Source organism: Leucopleurus acutus (genome assembly GCF_964270905.1).
Source record: "Leucopleurus acutus genome assembly, chromosome: 7".
NCBI lineage: Eukaryota > Metazoa > Chordata > Mammalia > Artiodactyla > Delphinidae > Leucopleurus > Leucopleurus acutus.
The window spans coordinates 2,212,765-2,232,807 of record NC_139150.1 but is presented as its reverse complement, the minus strand read 5'-3'; the positions used below and the strand labels follow the sequence as shown (position 1 = coordinate 2,232,807).

At 62.2% G+C, this 20,043-nt stretch overlaps 1 protein-coding gene across 1 annotated transcript in view; it reads right to left on the bottom strand.

Moving 5' to 3' along the window:
- Positions 1-1,244: 1,244 nt before the first annotated feature.
- The window catches only part of ADAMTSL2 (ADAMTS like 2), a 35,076-nt gene continuing 16,277 nt past the window's right edge, over positions 1,245-20,043 (bottom strand). The window contains exons 11-19 of the mRNA XM_082842726.1: positions 18,411-18,783; positions 13,496-13,593; positions 8,817-8,943; positions 6,360-6,573; positions 6,042-6,197; positions 5,455-5,625; positions 4,574-4,750; positions 2,197-2,341; positions 1,245-1,446 (exon numbers count right to left, since the gene is read on the bottom strand). Coding sequence (XP_082698852.1) covers positions 1,328-1,446; positions 2,197-2,341; positions 4,574-4,750; positions 5,455-5,625; positions 6,042-6,197; positions 6,360-6,573; positions 8,817-8,943; positions 13,496-13,593; positions 18,411-18,783 — 1,580 coding nt within the window. The 3' untranslated portion in view covers positions 1,245-1,327. The remainder of the gene's footprint in view (positions 1,447-2,196; positions 2,342-4,573; positions 4,751-5,454; positions 5,626-6,041; positions 6,198-6,359; positions 6,574-8,816; positions 8,944-13,495; positions 13,594-18,410; positions 18,784-20,043) is intronic.

Genomic DNA, 20,043 nt, shown 5'->3' with positions numbered 1-20,043 from the left:
CTGTGGTGGACCCCGCTCTGGTCCCAGTTTGGGGACAGGCTGGCCCTGCATCCTGGGGAAGCAGTCAGGTAGCCCCTCGCCTCCCTGCCCCCTGTCCCCAACGACCCTCCCTGCGGCATCCTCGGCCCTGTGCCCTCTCGCTGTCCCTCGGCGGGTGGACACCCCCATCGTCCCTTCTCCGCTGCGGCCAAGCCAAGGTGCTTTCAGCACCCTCCGAACCCACCCTCTCCCTGGAAGTTTTCCGTTTCCACACTCCACCCACCCCCCCACACCCCGCTTTCATCTGGAAGAACTCCTGCGGCTGGACCAGCCTAAACGTCACCTCCCCCAGGAAGCCCTCCTGTGTCCCGGCACCCTCAAGTCTAGATTAAGTAGCCCTTCTAAGAGGCCCAGAAACAGTAGTGATGGCCATTTCCTGAGCACTCCATGTGGGCCCACACCGCGCCTCCCACCCTGCCTGCCTCACCTCTTCCTCCCGTGGTTCGGGTGAGGGAGTTCCCTTGGGCTCCGCTGTCCCCCAAGCCCCACAGCAGTTGGGAGGTGCGAGATGGGCTCGGTTCTGACTCCAGCGCCCGAGTCCTGATGCCCCTGAGACCCCTCCCCGCAGGCCACCCACTCTTTTGGTCACCTTCTGTCCACTCTCCCCTGCATCTCCTCAGGGAGACGCTGCAGCCCGGCCCCCAGCCCCACCTGGTCCCAGACCTGAGGCCGCAGCAGAGCCTTCTGCATGGGCGAGCTAGACGGCGCCCCCAGCTCCCGAAGCCTCACGGCCACCCCACCCCGCCTGGCAGACCCCGGAGACCCCAAGATGCCGCCATAAATAGGACCACTTTATTAACGTACAGAGAGAACTGACGGACGACAGCACAGCCATGGTGCCGCGAGAAAAACGCCTCTTCCCAGGTGTAAAGTGCGGTGGGTTCCTCCGTGCCAAGAGCTTCGTATCAGGGAGGCGAGCGATGCTACGTCGTGAGATTAAAATTCCTCCGGAAAGAGTCACCTAGACAGCATCAGGATCCCAGGCGCCCCGTCTCCCTGGCTGCCCATCCCCCTCTCCTCACCCCCACAGCCCTGGAGGGACAGAGGATGTTCCCAGGCCCCCGGGTGGGAGCCACAAACGCGCCAGTCCTCCCGGCTCTGTCCTGGGAGGGCCGACGGGCGCGCTCGGGGGTTGGGGGGCAGGGGAGGGGCTCTCCTGCCCGGGGAGAGAGCAGGGGCTCAGTGTCACGTCTTCACAGCCGGGGCGCCCTGCAGGGGGGGTGTCCGTGGAGGGGCTGCTGCGGCCCCAGGGATGGGGTGCTCGGTCTCTGAGGAGCGGCCGCCGGGCCTAGGAGTGGGGGGGCCGGCAGGAGCGACAGCATGCCTTGCTGTAGTACCAGTGGCCGCAGAGGTTCACCTTGATGGCCAGGGCGCAGTTGGTGCCCGGCTGGTCCTGGCAGCTGTCGTCTGGGGAAGGGACACGGCGGGGGGCGTAGGGCATCAGGAGGCGGTCAGGGATGACGGCCCCACCCCACCGCCTCCTCTCCTTGAGTTCTACCTCTCTGCCCCTGCTTCCCTGCCTCCGTCCCACTCCAGGGATGTCACAGACCCCACCAAGTGACGTGAACGGTGCACAGGGAAGGGTAATGCCCAGGGCCCAGGATTTGGAAGAGCCACTGATCTCACCCCCGGAGGCCTGAACATCCCCGGGAGGCCCACAGGTGCCCCCTCCACTCAGTAGGTCCAAAGCAGAGCTCACCGCCTGGCCCTGGTGCCCCCTCGGAGCCTAGTACCCTCATGCATCTTCCAGGCGCCCGAGCCAGAGACCCTGCTTCAGCCCCTCGCCTCCCGGCTCCTGCGTGCCCAGCTCGGGGGCGCTCTGGCTAAGTCTTCCTGGCTCCCTGGTCCCCTGCCCCACAGCTGCCCTCCCATCTTCTGAAGCCGGATGCTGTCTCCAAAGTGCAGGTCTTGGCATGGCTCCTGGGGACCCCAAGCTCCAGTCAGCTCTCACCTGCCGCCCTTCCCACCCTCACCTCCCAGCCTGGGCTCAGCCACTCCAGGAGGAACCTTCACTCCCCGACATGCATTGGTCCCTGTAGCCACTAGGCCCTCCCGGTCACCCTGGCCGATGCCTGCTCATCCCGCAGGCCCTGGCGCAGCCCAGCCTCTGCTCTCCCGGGAGAGCCCCTGCCCCGCCCTCAGCCTCTTCCCCCTCACCTGGGGGCTCCGTGGGGCAAGGCTGCAGGTCACAGGCCTGTCTGCCAACGGGCTTCACCAGCGGGTCGCAGCCCCGGACGATGTCGGTCCCTTGGTAGCACTTCACGTCTCGCATCCGCACTCCCACCCCGCAGGTCTTGGTACACTGATCGGGGAGAGACGGCATGGCCCAAGCCCCCACCGGCGGGGCAAGGGCTCTGGCCAGAGGTGGGGGATCCCACCCCTGTCACCTGGTTGCCGAGTCTTACCCGACACGGGACACGTGGAAGGGCACTGGCTGGCAGCCAGGAGACGCTAAGACTCGTCCCCCCTCCCCCCGGGGCTGCTGAGTTTCCCCGTCTGCACCGTGAGGGTGTGGCCGTCTCCTCTCTCAACTATCCCCCCCCCACCCCCAGCCGGGTGGGTCCTTCGGCTCTAGCTTTCCTGGGTCCTGTGCTACTGAATGCTCAGGACACACAGGGCCGCGGCCCAGGGAGAGTGCTGGTTTCCCACTCCAATAACAAGCTGTGTTTGTAGTGGACCAATTACATGTATCTTCCAAAGCCACCGCCTCACCGGCTCCCAGAGTCCAGATGTTCCCCTTGGAAAACCCCGCTGAGCTACCCAAAACACCAGGGCCATCTGCTGAGCCCAGTTCCCCCTGCCGTCCTCCTGCCAAGATCCTACAGGCGGTGGCTCCCTCTGGCTGCCCCTGATGCGGGTGATCCCGCGTCACCCAGGCACGTCTGGGACCCGAGCCCTCGGTTTCCTGAGTGGGGTCTGGGGTGGGAGGCCCTGGCCCTGGGCCCACCCTCTGGTTCTGTTTGCAGAGGCACAGGGAGGGCTGCCTGCCCAATGCCCGCTCCCAGCCTGGGGGGGGCTGGCCCAGTCTGGAGGTACCAAGCACAGACAACAGTCAGCCTTGGATGGGTGCCCTGAGGAACCTCGGGCTGTCCCTCGGCCCCTGAGTAGATGGGACAGCTGGGAGGAGGCACTCTTTCTAAGCCCCTATCCCGGGAAGGGGCAGCCACAGGGGAAGCAGACACCACCCCAACCAGGGACAAAAGGACAGAGGTCCACGTCCCCACGGGCCGCTCACCCCTTGCCCACCCACCATCATCAGGGCAACACGGGGCGCCCCTCCCCCAATGCTCCCAGGCTCCTGTGCAAAGACCAAAGGGCCTCCCTACGTGCGCCCTCCTGGGAGCTACAGCACCACCAAGTGCAGGGGGACTTGGGGCACAGGACTGGTGACGCTGCTGTAAGGAGACATCAGGGAGACGGTATGAATCTGTAAGAACCCAAGTCTAGACACAGCCGCCCCTGTGCTGTGAGAAAGGCTTGAAGGACGCTAACGAGCCCCGGGTGCCCTGGGATCCTGCCGGGAGGCCTCCACAGAAAGGAGAGGGGCCAGGAGAGAAAAGGCAGAAGCTAAAGGACCCCCTTTGCTCGGCCAGGGAACGGGCGGGGTGGGGTCTGCGGACCAGGGCTGCTCTCCCGGCTCAGCCCAGCCCCACGCGCCTCAGGGCCCGCCCTGCCCTGCTCTCATTAGGATGGGCCGGTTTAGGGCCTCCCTTCACTCTGCACAGCTCTCGGCCCGCCCGGAGCAGCGTCCAATGTCTGCTCAGGCCCCAGGAGCGGGGGGTCAGCTCTCTCTCTGAACTTGGGTTTATTCCCCCGTGGGATGGGAAGAGGAGCCCCTTCCCGGGGTGCTGTTGGGCGGAGGAAAGGAGCCCGTCTGGCAAAGTGCTGGGACCGGCCCACCCACAGGGGCCTCGGGGCCTGGGAGGTGAGGGTTCTGCTCCCGGCTGTAGAGAGCAGCGAGATCTCGGCTCCAAGCCACCCGCCAGCCTGAGGCCGAGGAGCCCACAGGGCCGCGGAGGGGCCAGGCCTGTGTCAGGGCAGCGGCGGCCATTCCTCTGGCTTCCCTCTGCCCACAGTGCACATGTCCTGCCATCCCCTCTGCCTCTCCAGTCCTGTGTCCCTCCTGCCTTGACTCTGCCTCCCGGGACCGAGGCCATATCTGAGTCAGCCCCACACAGTCCCGGTACCCACCTGGGATCTGTCTGCCCCGTGTTGGGTGTCAGGCACACGTGCTGTCAAATGCACGACTGAAAGGCTACAGTGCAAGGCCGGAAGTGACCTGGGCCCAAAAACGGCCCAGGACGAGCATGGCAGGGATCCCAGAGGTGAGATCCGAGAGGACTTCCTGGAGGAGGTGGCTCTTGCACCAGCTGACTTGGTAGCACTGACAATCTTTCCAGGAATGAAAAGCCCTGACGGAGGCTGAGAGGGGGGACATGAGGGGCACTTGGGGCGGGAGAGGAGGTGCTTTGGCAGGACCGGAACTCAGGCCTGGCCTCAGGTGACCTCAGCGGGGGGCCAGCCAGGCGCTTACCTCAGACCAGGGGCTGGTGTACCACTTGAAGCAGGGCCTCTCGAAGCACGTGCTCTCCTCCGGGGGCTTCTTGGCCAGGCCGCACTCGGGGCCGTTGCGCGTCTGCGGCTTCCCGTTGGCCAGCTCCATGCACAGTACCAGCCTCTTTTTCACACCTCGGCCACAGGTAGTGTTGCACTGAGGCAGGGTGACAGACGGGGCCGAGTCAGGGGTCAAGGGCCAGAGGCCAGGAGGACCAGAACACAGAGCCCAGAGCCAGGCCAGTGGTAATGTCTCGGTCAATAGCAAGTGGGTGAAAAGGCTTAGGTCGACGGCAAGTTGGCCGAGAACTCTCCGGTCGATAACCACGTGGCCCCAGACAGATCTGATGACAAGCAGTTTAGCATAAAACCATCTGCTGTGAAACAAAATGGTTAACGGCCATCCGACTTCAGATGATTTAGCTCATCGTGATCTGCCCGAAACGAGCAGTTGACAGCAGTGTGGTTGAGAACAATTCGTCTGAAATTGTAAGTTGGTGACCTTGGCAGGTCTAGGGGTCGTGAGAACAAAGGGATGTACAGGGCCCACGAGCCAAGAGCGAGTACAGCAGAAGGACCCCCAACCCTGGGCTTCCATCTTTCGGGAACATGGGGTCATGGGAACTATACCAGCCCTGCATGCCTCGTTGAACATTTGCTATTTAGATTTGGGAAGTTTTAAGAGGTTTTCTTACGTTTTTGTTTTTTTCTCTTTCAAATGGATGTTTAGTGAATTGTGTCGTCCTAATGTCCAATTAGTTCCTCGTTTGACCAGTCCGTCATTCTGGCCGCCTGGCTCTCGGCCAAATGCTCTCCCGGACGGAGGGGGCCCTGCCACCCGGCTGGGGCTCGGGCACTCACCCGTTCCCAGTCCTGGGCCAGCCAGTGGGCGGGGCAGTTCTTGTCCCCGCAGGGGTGGATGGCCAGAGGCTTGGCCTCCATCTGGCACTGAGACTCGGGCACCACCCGTCCGTCGCTGGTCTTGCAGTACACGTGTCTGATCATGCGGCCCTGCCCGCAGCTTCCACTGCACTGCAAGGGGACACCCGGGGTTAGAGGCAGAGCCCCCTCCCAGGTCCCCCAGACATCATTCCCAGAGAGAAGAACAGCTGGGGGGAGGGGAGGGTTGCCATGGTAACCATGTTTTAAATAACAGTTTCTGTTCTAATGACAGAAAGATAGCATGCCCGTTGAAAAACACACAGAGAAAAGCACGCCTAAGACACCTGAAAAGCTCATCTGTACACCCAGCACTCAGAGGGGACCCCAGTGAGCACCTGAATGTCTCATCCAGGCAAGAGGCAAGAGAGACAGACACACAGACAGACGGGGAGCTTATAAAAGGGCATCGGGATGTGACCACTTGTTTTGGGATAAAGGTTTTGATTCCTCGTAATCGCGTGGGGACACCCTCTGAGCGCCGCCCCCCACTGCCCGCCCGCCCTCACCGGCCCCCAGTCGGAGACTGTCCACTGGCGGTCGCAAGGAGGGCCCGTGCAGTCCTTCTCCCCCACAGGCCTGGTGTTGGGGTCACACAGTGTCTCATCCTCCGAGCAGCGGATGTCCCTGGTCACCACGCTGCGTTCCCCACACTTGGCCGTGCACTGCGGGGAAGCCGGGATGAGGGCAGGGCCACGGCTGCCCGAGCCACGGCGCAAGGGCCCTGCGCCAGGGCCCCAGCGCCCCAACCCCCGACACCCCCCCAGCGCCCCACCCGGGACACGCCCACCTCCCAGCCTGGCCCGGCTCGCTCTGCGCATGCGCACCTCTGACCACTCAGACATCTCCCACTGCGGCCCGCAGGCCGGGTTCCGGCACGTCTTGCGCTCCTCGGGCCGCACGGCTTCGGCCGCCTCGCACAGGTCACTGTACACGGAGCTGTCGAAGCCGGGCGAGAGCATCTTCCAGCAGCGCACGATGCGGAACTGGTAGCCCTCGCCGCAGGTGCGCGAGCACTCGCTCCAGCTGCTAGTCTCCCACCTGCCTCGGGACGGGCACGGCCTTCAGCGACCCCCACCCTCCTCCCGCTGGCCGGGACCCCACGGCCCAGCTCCTCCTTCCCTCGTGGGGTCCAAATCCACCACAGGCTGTCAGACAGGAAGCTGGCCAGGCCCCACAGGGAAGCTGTTGCCGTGGCGACCCCCGCCTCCCCCGCTGTAGGAAACACCTGGGTAGGGTGGTGAGTGGGCACCCGAGCCTGCACTTGGCCGGCTTGCCCAGGAGCCCTTGTAGCCTGCACCTGCTCTCAACTCCAGACCACCTCCAGCCACTTCAGGGAAACAAAGTCCCGGCCTTGTTGCTTTGCTGACGCTGGTCCCTCCTCCCAGAGTGCCTTCCCCTCCTGCCACCGCCGCCCTTCTTCCTCCAACTGGGGATCCTGCCTCAGTGTCCTGGAGCCCCGAGCCCCACCGTGGGGGCTCTCTCTGAGGGGAAGAGCAGACCCCCCATGGCTGCACACTCAGCTTCTCACAAAGGAGCAAACGCACAGGGAGTAGAGGCCCCAGGATACAGCAGAGGCCCCGGGATGCAGCAGAAGCCCCGGGATGGAGCAGAGGCCCCAGGATGGAGCAGAGGCCCCGGGATGGAGCAGAGGCCCCGGGATGGAGCAGAGGCCCCGGGATGGAGCAGAGGCCCCGGGATACAGCAGAGGCCCCGGGATGCAGCAGAGGCCCCGGGATGGAGCAGAGGCCCCGGGATGGAGCAGAGGCCCCGGGATGGAGCAGAGGCCCCGGGATACAGCAGAGGCCCCGGGATGCAGCAGAGGCCCCGGGATGGAGCAGAGGCCCCGGGATGGAGCAGAGGCCCCGGGATACAGCAGAGGCCCCGGGATGGAGCAGAGGCCCCGGGATGCAGCAGAGGCCCCGGGATGCAGCAGAGGCCCCGGGATGGAGCAGAGGCCCCGGGATGGAGCAGAAGCCCAGGGATGGAGCAGAGGCCCCGGGATGGAGCAGAGGCCCCAGGATGCAGCAGAGGCCCCGGGATGGAGCAGAGGCCCCGGGATGCAGCAGAGGCCCCGGGATGGAGCAGAGGCCCCGGGATACAGCAGAGGCCCCGGGATGGAGCAGAGGCCCCGGGATACAGCAGAGGCCCCGGGATGCAGCAGAGGCCCCGGGATGGAGCAGAGGCCCCGGGATGGAGCAGAAGCCCAGGGATGGGGCAGAGGCCCCGGGATGGGGCAGAGGCCCCGGGATGCGGCAGAGACCCCGGGATGGAGCAGAGGCCCCGGGATACAGCAGAGGCCCCGGGATGGAGCAGGGGCCCCGGGATACAGCAGAGGCCCCGGGATGCAGCAGAGGCCCCGGGATGGAGCAGAGGCCCCGGGATGCAGCAGAGGCCCCGCGATGGAGCAGAGGCCCCGGGATGCAGCAGAGGCCCCGGGATGGAGCAGAGGCCCCGGGATGGAGCAGAGGCCCCGGGATGGAGCAGAGGCCTCGGGATGGAGCAGAGGCCCCGGGATGCAGCAGAGGCCCCGGGATGGAGCAGAGGCCCCGGGATACAGCAGAGGCCCCGGGATGCATCAGAGGCCCCGGGATGGAGCAGAGGCCCCGGGATACAGCAGAGGCCCCGGGATGGAGCAGAGGCCCCGGGATGCAGCAGAGGCCCCGGGATGCAGCAGAGGCCCCGGGATGGAGCAGAGGCCCTGGGATGCAGAGGCCAGAAGAAAAGAGGGTGTGAATCTGCGTCAGAGAGCGGGATGCACTTGGCCTCCAAGGCCGGGCACCCTTGGGCTCATCTTGGGACCACCATGATCATGACCAGAAAGAGGACATGCTTGGGGCTCAGCCTCGGACCATCTGTGAGGCAGGACAGGAGGCCTGGGGGGCTAGGAAGATGGGGCCTCCCCCACAGCCCGGACACCCATCAGCCTGGAATTTCGGGAATAATCCCTTTGGGCTTCTCAAAATTCTAGATGCACCGAGTAGCCCTGGGGGCGGCAGGAGCAAAGAGTCACGTTCAGAATGGTTCTCAGCCTGCGGTGGGAGTCATCGATTGAGCGCCCACTGTGTGCAAGGCACAGTGACAGATTTTACCGCAAAACATGGGAAATGACGCAGGGACCGACAGTAGGCCAGTGCAGCCCCCCTCGCAGGCCTGCGGCCCGCCTGGGTGACGGAGCAAGATGCTGACCCCCGCCCCTCCCGCAGGCAGGGGCAAAGCAGAGCCCCAGGCCCCCGCCTCCTGCCCCACACACACACCCTGCTCGGGGCCTCGGTGGCAGGTACCTGGGCTGGCACTCCCTCCCTGCACAGAACTCCTGGACAGGCTCAGGCCGGGTCAGGGCGTCGCAGTAGCTGTCGTCCACCTCGATGCCATCATAGCGGACGCACATGGCATACGTCGACATGACCCCTGGGTTCAGGACAAGGGAGGGGCCAGGTGAGCCAACTGTGAGCACCTTGGTGACCGGCAGACAGGCCATGTGACCATGGGCGAGTCACCCGACCACTCAGCACGTCCCAGTTTAAATCGGGGATGGTGACAGTTACCAGCTGACAGGTCTGCAGGTGGAGCCGAGCGAGGGCGGCTTTGTGGATCTGAACTCTCTCCCCGTCCACGTCCTGTGGCCTGACCTCTTCTTTTCGCACCCTCACCCCACCCAGCCCAGGCTGGGCGCCCAGTTGATGTGTCACAAACCCTGGGTTTTAAATAAACTCAGATTGGCCCTTACAGAGGCCCAGAGGCAAAGCCAGCCAAATGTCGCTCATTTTCATTCATTCAACAACTACCCGTCCATGGATGGATGGATGGATGGATGGATGGGTGGATGGATGGATGGATGGATGGATGGATGGGTGGATGGGTGGATGGGTGGATGGATGGGTGGATGGGTGGATGGATGGATGGATGGGTGGGTAGATGGGTGGGTGGATGGATGGGTGGGTGGATGGATGGATGGGTGGATGGATGGGTGGATGGATGGGTGGGTAGATGGGTGGGTGGATGGATGGGTGGGTGGATGGATGGGTGGGTGGATGGATGGATGGATGGATGGGTGGATGGATGGGTGGATGGGTGGATGGATGGATGGATGGATGGGTGGGTGGATGGATGGGTGGGTGGATGGGTGGATGGGTGGATGGATGGATGGGTGGGTGGATGGATGGATGGATGGACGGATGGATGGGTGGATGGACGGATGGATGGGTGGATGGGTGGATGGATGGATGGGTGGGTGGGTGGATGGATGGATGGGTGGATGGATGGACGGATGGATGGGTGGATGGATGGGTGGATGGGTGGATGGATGGATGGATGGATGGGTGGATGGATGGATGGGTGGGTGGATGGATGGATGGATGGACGGATGGATGGGTGGATGGACGGATGGACGGGTGGATGGGTGGATGGATGGATGGGTGGGTGGGTGGATGGATGGATGGACGGATGGATGGGTGGATGGATGGGTGGATGGGTGGATGGATGGATGGATGGATGGATGGATGGGTGGGTGGATGGATGGGTGGGTGGATGGGTGGAAGGGTGGATGGATGGATGGGTGGGTGGATGGATGGATGGGTGGGTGGATGGATGGATGGATGGATAATCTAACCATTCCAGCCCTTTGCAGACTCCTCAGATGTTATATTAGATCTTCAGATCCTCCCTGCCCTTCCATGGCACGCCCTAGTCCTTATCAAACTCCCTCTTAAACTTTCTTTAATCATTATTGTGATTAAATACCTGGTCCTCTATAAATCCCATCGGGGGACAGTATGTAAAGGGCCAGCCCTCAACTAAAATTATTAATTCCTTGACCCCCAGCTCCACCTTCTGCTTCTCTGGTCTTCCTCCCCTGCACCCCGTGCTCGGTACTGAGCTGGCACGTGGGCCAAAGTCACTACACAGTGGGTGGGTCCCTGCCAAAGAGCCAGGATGACTCAGGGAGAGTGTTAACATGGGGTTAACATGGGTGAAGTCCCCAGGTGAGGTTAGGGTTTGTGGTGGTTGTTATTACTGGTGTGTGTGTGTGTGTGTGTGAGAGAGAGAGAGAGAGAGAAAGAGAGAGAGAGACAGAGGGACCCAGACTTCCTGAATGATGGAGGGAACGGAACCCTCCTCACTGGGGTCACCCTTCCCCCAGAGGGAAATTGATTTCCCCGTAAACCAAGGACCCCAGCCACCTTGCGCTCCCTTCCCAACGGCGCGTGTCTGAAAGCCGGTGGCTCCTGCCTCTCCAAGCCCCAGCCCTGGATGGAACGAAACAGCCTGGGAAGCAGCCCACGTGGGGATTTTTTCTTTTTTTCCGTAAGGGCCGAGCCAGGTTGCAATCACTGGTGCCTCTCCGCCAGCGCTGGGCTGTGTCGTCTTTCGCCGTCGCTGAGGGGGAGACTGGCTTCCTGGCCAGGTCTGTTCAGAGTGTTCCAGGCCTCAGAGACACCAGCTCTGGGGCCCAGGGAGGTCCAAGTTTAGGGACTTGCAGACCCTCGGCAAGTGCCTGATTATTCATTCCCTCCTCGTCATCGAGTGGAAACACAGCAGGTCCTGATCAAGAGAGACGGGAATGCTGGTCCCAGCCCAGTCTCTCGCTGGTGGGGTGGGGGTGACATGAGCGCTGTCAGACTCTCTGGGCCTCAGCGTGCTGCTCAGAGGAGCCCCCCAAGGACGCGGGGCAGTCAGGGCGCCAGTCGTCTGGACACCCACCTCCCTACATCAGTCTTGAACGCGGTGCTGTTCAAACCTTCTTACTGAGCCCTTTCAGACCGAGCCCTTCCTCTCAATGAAAGGCGCAGAGAAGCCCGACACCCAGCTGGGTGGGCCTGCTCTGCCTGAGGTGCGTGAGCTCGGGGCCCGCCCGCTCCACTCCCCTCAGCCTGCGCCCAGGAGGTGCCAAGAACAGCTGGAAATCATCACTTGAGGCTCCAGCTAAGAGTCCAAACCGATTCACCTACATTTCTACCGCTCCCAGGAGCGTCTTTAAGGAAAGGAAAGATCGCTTGCTGCCATGGCTGAAGTTCAAAGACACAGGAGAGCTGCTGTCAACCACCCCTGCCCCCAACGCCGGCCCGGCCTCGGCGCCCGGTACAGTGGGATTTGGAGGAGAGCCGGCCACGGAGGTCCCGTTCAGCAGGGACCCAACTCCACCACTTCTGCCGAGTGCCACCCGTGCCCAGCTTGGTGCCTCTGCGGTGATGGGGAGCCCACTCCGCGTCGGGGCCTTTCATGCCAGTCCCGGACAGGCTCGTCTAAAGGAGAGCGCTTCCTTTCAGCAGAGCCCAAATCTGTCTTTCTCACTTCCTTTCTTCTTTCGTCCTACTTTGCGCCTCGGGCCACCCAGGGCAGGTCTGCCCATACCCTGCCTGGCCACTCTGTGGGCATTGAGAGATGGTGCTGTGACCTCCCTGGGGACCATCTTTCACCCAGGGCCAGGCTCAGGCCCCTCGCCACAGAGGCTGCTTCGTCCTGGAGGGATCTCAAGCGACGTCACCTCCCTGGGCAGCGATGTGTCCGGGAGGAACAGGAGACGCTCCCAGTCACGTGGTCTGTGACAATCCCGGCGTGCGTGGGGATGACATCGGGGCTCCCGATTCAGAACAGGACCCTGCCCTTGGGGAGCAGGCTCTCAAGGCAGGCTCCTCCAGCACCCATCCCAGCACTCAGCCCTGTCCCCTCCCGACACCAGCAGCAGCAGTGCTGGCCGTGGCGCCCGCTAGGTCAGCTTTGGCCACGACAACTTACTTCTCGTTTCGTGTCTAGCCCTGTAACCACGCTTGGAAAGGCGGACATCCCGTTTTACAGGTAGAAAGTTGAGTCGTGGAGAGATTAAGCAATTTGCCAAGGGCATGGGGTGTGGTGGACCAAATAGCGCATCCCAAGCGTTCACCACGTACCCCACAAAGCCCACCTCGCGCCCTCCAGAATATCAGGGGGCCAAACTCAGCCTGTCCCGTGCCCTGCTGGGGGAGGAGGGGCATGTAAAAGGAGGGGGCCCCAGATTCCAGCCCAAGACGGAGCGCCTGTGGTCCTTTCAGAGCCCTGCGGGGCCCCCTCCCCAGCTCCTCCCTCGGGCCCTCCTCCTGAGATGCCAACCAGGGCTGCAGGAGGTGTGACCACGCCCAGACCACCGGTTGCCCAGGCTCCAGTCGGTGGCTTGCTAATTCTTCCACACTGGCCAGAGCACGCAGGGGACATCCAGAGCTCTGGCCAGCTGGGGTGGGAGTGCAAGGGCAGGGTCGGGGGATCATACATTTTGAGTGGCAGTAACTCGTCTTGCCCAAACGCACACACGAAGTCGCAGGTATAGATAAGGCGGCACCCGGGGTCTCCCTACATTTGCCACAGGTCCCGGACCTGGGTCTGGCATCTGACCTTGCAGCAGTCCCCAGGGGGAGGGGACCAGAGCTGGCGGCAGATGGAGCCCCAGGCCCTGGGTTGTAAGCCAGAAGCTTGCTGTGGTGGCACCCAGCCACGTGAGCAGACATAGGTTCAGACACTTACTAACCCCACGTGTCTATCTGCCCAGGCAACCCCGGGGGTCTCCGTTCCCCTCCTGCTTCCTCCCTGGACGAGGTCCTAGAATCCCAACAGTTCCCTCTGCCACAGACCACATGGGTCTATTTCCCCCTCCTACATTTGCTGTAAGCAAAAGTAAAATCCTGACCACCTGAGATTTCTTACTTTTTAACCAGAAGGATGTTTGTTCTAACAGGTGTGATATGAAGAATGACGAGGGAGCCTTTGGGGGGCTGCATAACCCCCCAGCGGCTGGTCCAGCACATCATAAGCACAAGGACATCCAAACTCCCACCTCATCGCACTGCCTCGTGGGTCAGGAAACTGCTAGATAAGCTCCCTGTGGGCAACTGGGGGCTACAAGCAGGTGCATGGGCCCCGAAGCCCGGACTCGCACCCACCGGGGAGGTGGGCTCAGCAGGTGCCGCCGTTCGGCACCCGTCACGGGTACCTGTGGTGCAGGTGGAGCTGCAGGGCTCGTGGGACGAGAGCTTCCACCGGTACATGTCCGCGGGACTCACGCCGTGCTTGCGCGTCTTGGGCCTGGTCCTGAAAGCAAGTGAAGCAGAGAAGGGGGTGAGTTTCACGGGAGGATATGTTCCCATCCATGGGGTGTGGTTGTGGACCTGTCCTGAGCTCCAGGCAGAATCGCCACCTGTCGGAGTCCCAGTGCCCACCGTCTAGAACAGGGACAAGGGAAGCGGCGCCCACGGGGCGGCAGGTTGTAGGAAGGAACGGACGTTGGCATTTTCCATCTTAATGACTGTCTGAGCTCACTGGCCTGCAGCCGTCAGAGCACCTTCGGGGGCTGGGGGGTGAAGAATCTGGGGCTCCCCAACATCGCAGTTGCTCCTTCCACACACACAGCCTTCTCGCTCTCACCTTCCAGCAGGGCCGTGCAGATTCCTCCTGCCCTGTCCCCGGGAAGGGACCGGAGAAGCACCTGGTGTGCTGAGACGGTGCGAGAATTCTCTCCCACGGCCTCCCTCAGCTGGGATTCTGACTGAATGGGGCACACTAGCCATTGGGCCTCCGATGATCAAAATAGAAAAGCTCAGCTGCAGACGGGGGAGTGGCCGCGTCCCCTCCAGACGCCTCTGCCCAGGTCTGCAAGGGCTGCTGTGCCAGGGAACGCCGGGCTGGGTCCCCGCCAGCGACGGGCTAGGATTCTTGGCCGGAACTCAGACGGCCCAGCCAACTATTGTTAGGACTGTTTGCTTCTTTGAACCAGTCGGTGTGCTGGGGCCCAACCTCCGTATCCAACGTGCAGGCTCGTTTTGGACTCGGCAGGGGCAGAGGGAGGTGGCGGCAGCTCCCAGAGCCTGGGCATCTGCTCTGAGATGCAGACGGCCGGGTCTGAATGCGGCCCGTGGAGCCCTGCCACCCCCAGAGCCGGCAAAGGGGACGCGGTCCCGTGGCCCGGGGGACGGCACGTCCCTGAGACCCCACCGCCCAGCTCCACTTCCCTTCCTGCCCAGAGGGGCTGACTGAAGACCGCCCTAAGCTCAGACCTTCTCACAGAGCACGCTCGCAGGTCCTTTCCCTGGGGCTTTCTGTCACCCGGGAGGTCAGGCTTAGATGAGGGTTGCAGGGCATCCATTCTAAAAGGCCTTCCAGTCAATTCTGTGATAGAGACGTTGGTTTGGATTCAACTGGGAGTTTACCGTTTGTCTTCCAACTTCTGGAATTTCACAAGTGGATGAGAACGGCTCTTACACTTTACTTTTGCATAAATGTTGCCCTGAAGACACATCGTGCTCTGAGAACCAGGAAATGGTCTACCCACGGACCTCAAGTAACGAATTTACTGATGCGGCTGCGTTAACCCAGGAAGGAGGGAGAGTGAGGAGAGGGAGGGGAAAGCCGAGGGCAGCCGGCCACAGGCGGGCGGCTGGGACCCCTCACCTGGTGGCGTCCCCACCGGGAGCCTGCCCCAGCCTTTCCACACATACGGGGGAAGGGGAAGGTCCTCCCTCTTTCCTCCTTAAAAGTGAGCGGGAACTTTAAGATGGGGCACTCCACCCACCCAAGACCCAAGCATCTCAGAACACGGGACCCGTGGAACCTCCCCGGGGAGGAAGAGCCTGATTCTGAAATGTGCTGATTGGGTCCCCCACCCTCCTTTCCACAGCTTTAAATTCTCCCCAAGAACAAAAGGGGATGAAAAGATCCAGCCCCTGCCCGGCCACCCCACCCATGGAGAAGCCATCTTTATCTAATTACACCCTCCTGGGCCAGCAGGCAGCGTGACTCATTCTGGAGAGACAGCAAGCGGTTCAAAATAACCCTTCGGGTTTTAAGCACCAAAGGTATTTTTTGGGGGGGCTGCCCACATGGCACTGCTCGTGGGAGCACCCCATAGGCGCCTGTCCCGCCTCTCGAAACGTGTATTTGCACAACAGTGCAACGCCTAAAAGACTCTGTTCTCGGAAGTGGGGCCCTGGGGAGAAAAACACCCAGGACATCGCTGAAACCACCAACCCTCCACCCGCCTCCATCTGGAAGGAAGGCGGACCACCTCAGCCCTGGGATGCCTCGGATCCCGCGTCCGGACCCCTTCCCCAGGACCGCCACGCGTGTTTATAAAGGGTCATAAAGTGCTTTGCTTCCCCGCCACCCCCGCCACCCCCGATCCGGGCTGAGACGGGGACACTGTGTCTCTGTGTCTCGGACGCTTGTTCCCAACGCCAGCGTCTGGTGTCGGGGCGTCCCTTGATCGTTCGGGGCTGTTCTGAGAAGGTGAAAATAACCTTTCCTTTCTGGGCTGCCCCTTTGATTTCGCCTTCTCTGAGCAGACGCGACTTCCTGTGTTTGGACAACTCCCTGCGACAGGGCTATTTTGTCCTGGCGGTTCCCCCACCCCCCCCCCCCCCACCCCGCCACCTCCCTCAGCCCTTTATCTCCAAAGACCATCTTTGGCCTCTGGTCCGCGGTGTACTTTGAAGCAGCTGGTGGGGGAGCCGCCCATCTCCCCACGTCAGGACTTTCTGAGTAACGACCATCACTGTATTGGTTCCTGCATCCGACATGGCACTGGAAACCCAATCATTCCCCTTAGGGCCCAGGGGTGGGGTGGGAGTCAACTGGGATGGGGCAGGGGACATTCTTTATAATGTGACCTAAGGACCCAAAAGCTTATGCCATGACCTGGCTTAAGAATCCTTGAGCGCCCGACCGGCGGGACCTGAAGCATCGTCTGACAAGCCCCTCGCTCAGGGATGGGGAACTGAGGACCAGAGAGGGTCACCGATGGGTCCAGGTCCCATGGGGACGGGGCGGGGGGGGGAGAGTTGGGATGGAGACCCACTGGCACTTTCCAGGCCTGAAGCCAAATTAAACAGCAGCCTGTGTGCCCCCCGGTCAACCCGTTCACGGAGGGACCCTGACCGTGAGATGGGCGGCCTTCCTCGCACGGGGTCATGGTCCCAGAAGGGCCCCTCCCCCACCCCGGGGCTCAGTGTGTTCATGACCTTTCCCGTTTGCTGGGTCCTCACTAGGTGCCTTCAGCGCTTCAGTACCAGATGGAACTCAATCCTCTGGCCAGCCCTGGGGGTGAGAAGAGCCCTGAGTAGCTGGCCCCCGATCACAACAGCAAGTACCGGCTGATTCTGAACGCCCCCCTCAGACTCAGAGCCTGTCTCGCCCTTCCGGCCGCTGGATGCCACACACCCCCAAGGCCCACTCCCTGCATTCTGAAGCCGGGCCAGGCAAGCAGATGGCCTAGATGGACCCTATGGGAAGAAGGGCAGCCGCAGAAGGCTCCAGACCTCCCACTCTGGCCACATTTGCAAAGAATTCCACCCAGAGCCTCAGGATTGCCCCGGATGTGCCCTGGGTATCTCATGGGGCCTCGGAAAACAGCTTGAGAAAAGAGGGGGGCACCTCCTGTGGGCTCAGGGGCCCAGCTTCCCTGCTCTCATCCCCGGGGAAGGGTGAGAGAGTCGTCTCCACTTGCCTCACCTCAAGAGTGAACCCCAAATCTTCCATCAAACTCAATTCCCCAAGGACGCCTGCCTCTGCATCCTCAGCCCTGGCTAGGGTTCCACTGGCTTGGTGTCTAAGGCCAAGGGGTTTGGGTGGGTCCTCAGAAAACAAGACAAAATAAAACCCAGTGCACTTGGACTTCCCTGGTGACGCAGTGGTTAAGAATCCGCCTGCCAATTCAGGGGACACGGGTTCGATCCCTGGTCCAGGAAGATCCCACATGCCTCAGAGCAACTAAGCCCGTGAGCCACAACTACTGAGCCCGCGTGCCACAACTACTGAAGCCCGCGCGCCTAGAGCCCATGCTCTGCAACAAGAGAAGCCACCGCAGTGAGAAGCCCGTGCACCGCAACGAAGAGTAGCCCCTGCTCGCCGCAGCTAGAGAAAGTCCATGTGCAGCAACGAAGACCCAACACAGCCAAAAATTTTTAAATTAATTAATTATAAAAAAAACAGTGGGCTTGTTTCTGCCTCCAGTCCCCGCTCGCCACCAGGGGTGCTGAGCCTGGCTCGATCTGTTTAAACCAGCCTCGCTGCCCTGCTAGCCTGGAGAACAGGGGAGTCATCATCGGCCCAGGGAATTGTCCTCTAGTAGGGATAGTGGAGGCCTGGAGCCACCCTGATCCCAGCTGACCCCAACCCGGGGAGGCTCCTGGCCTCAGACTCCTCCAGGGCCAGCCACGACTCAGGTGTCCCCAGGTGTGACTGTCCAGGCCTCCCCAGCGTGTCCTCCGCTCTGGACTCTCTCCCACGGCCCGTCCCAGGACAGCTCCAGCCCCACAGAAGAAGGCCTTGTTCCTAGTGCCTGACTCGGGGCCTGGTCCCTGGCTGGGGACCCCATTGAACCGTCCCCCAGTCTCCTCCCTGGCCAGCAGGGAAGGTTGTCCCGAGCCACCCCACCTTCGGGGAACATTATGGTCTCCCGCGAGAGCTGTCCCACCTTACGCACAGCGACCACGTGTGCAATGAGCGTCCAGACCGAGAACCCAAGGACCCCAAGCCTCCAGTCTCCGAGCCCTAAGGACGTCACTTACCTCCTCTCTGAGCCCAATACCCCTCCCTGAAGCTAAGGCTGTTTGTGATGAGAACATGTCTCTGTGCACACGGAACCCTTAGCCCCAAGTGCTCAGAACCGTTCACCTCTTCCCCCTCTGCCCCCCAGTTCCTGGAATCACATCACACGTGGGCACTGGGCACCAGCTTTAGCCCGTGGACCTAACTTGTGGAAAAGATGCTAAAACCCAGGCCTCTGACCCCCTGCTCAGACCCGCGGGGTGAGGCGGGGCGGGGGGGGCCCTGGGCAGGGGCGGCTCTCTCCCACCTACCTCCATCCCGGCCCTCACCCAGCAGCCCCCAGAGAGGACTGGGGAGTTGCCTCCTACCTGGCTTTCTGCGTCCTGTTCCCAGCCAAGGCAGGGAGGCTGGCACTGGCGTTGGGGAACGGGGCCTCGGAGGAGGTGTTGGCCACTCTGTCAGTGCTCAGCTCCAGGTAGGACCCGTTGAGCAGGTAAGCACCGGCTCCCTCGTTCTCCTCGTACTCGACGTAGAGGCTGTCGGCCGGGGAGCCCCTCGGGGCGCCTTGTGCAAAGATGCTGTTGCTGGTCTCATTGAGGGGGACCTCCCTGGAGTCGGAGTCCGTGTCCAGGAGCTGGTCGGAGATGGCGTTGGCTGAGAGGAGCTCCTGGGAGGTAAAATGGGTGCCGGTCTCTTGGTCATCCTGGTGTCCCGCATGAGCCGTCCCGGTGGCGTTGCCGTCTACAGGGGAGATGGGCGGCTCAACCTCCGGTGCCCCCTCATGGTGGGGCAAGGGCTGCCCTGGGCAGGGGCGGAGCAGGGGGGCTGCAGCAAAGACCTGAACCGGGAAGCGTCCAGGGGCAGGTTTCTGCCCAATGAGCGGACACAGATCGCCCGGCGGAGGCTCGCAAGCCGGCCTGGACAACCTCTTGTTGGGGAGCCTGTTGACCCCTGCCGTGGGTTGGATAGGGTTTCCCCAAAATTCACATCTGCCCCGAACCTCAGAACGTGAGCTTATGTGGAAATAAGACCTTCACAGACATACAGATCTCCAGATGAGATCGTCACGGACCCTATAACTGCAACGCCTGCTGTCCTTTTAAGAAGAGAACACGCAGAGACACACGGACGCAGAGGAGAAGCCGTGTGAAGACAGAGCAGAGTCTGCAGTGATGTGGCCACAAGCCAAGGGACGCCTGCGCCGCCGGGAGCTAGAAGCGGCGGGAAGGACCCTCCCCTGGAGCCTCCAGAGGGAGCACAGCCCTGCCCACACCTTACTTTATTCCATAGACTTCTGGCCTCCAGAACAGGGAGAGAATACGTTTCTGAGGTTTTAAGCCGCCCGGTTGGTGGGAGTTTGCTGCAGGAGCCCCAGGGAACGAACACCGCCTCTGAAGTGTTTCCTACTTGAAGACTCTCAGGGTCTTGGAAACTTGCCCCCAAGTCAGTGAGGGGAGTCTCCTCAAGTCTGCTCTACCCTCCACCCCTCAGCAGGGCTGATGGTCCAGCCCAGCCCCGACGTGTCACTCCACGGCCCTCAGGAGTACAGCCAAGCTGGCAGTGGGGGCCAGGGACTGTGACCCACCGCTGCGTCTTCAGCTGCACCCCTGCGGCTTCCCCTGGAGCCTGTCCCGCCAGGCTGACCCTCGCTGGGCCCCTCACCCCCGCCCCTCTCCTATGCCCTCCCCTGGCTAACCCGTACTTTCTCTGGAGCCCTCAGGTCAGGGGTCACCCTCTCCAAGAACTCGAGGTCCTCCCTGTGCCCCTCAGCTGCCCGTCATTCCCTCCCAGAGTTCTGGTCACACCTCGCGCGCTATGCTGTCTGTCTGTCTGTCTGTCTCCACTGAATGAGTGAGAGCACGGGCTACGGGGCCGGACCATCCTGGATTTGCCCCCAGCTCCTCCGTGGTGGACCGTGTGACGCAGGCAAGACCCCTCCCTCTAAGCCTCAGTCTCCCCACCTGTCAAATGGGGATAACCATACCCACCTGGAGGAAGGTA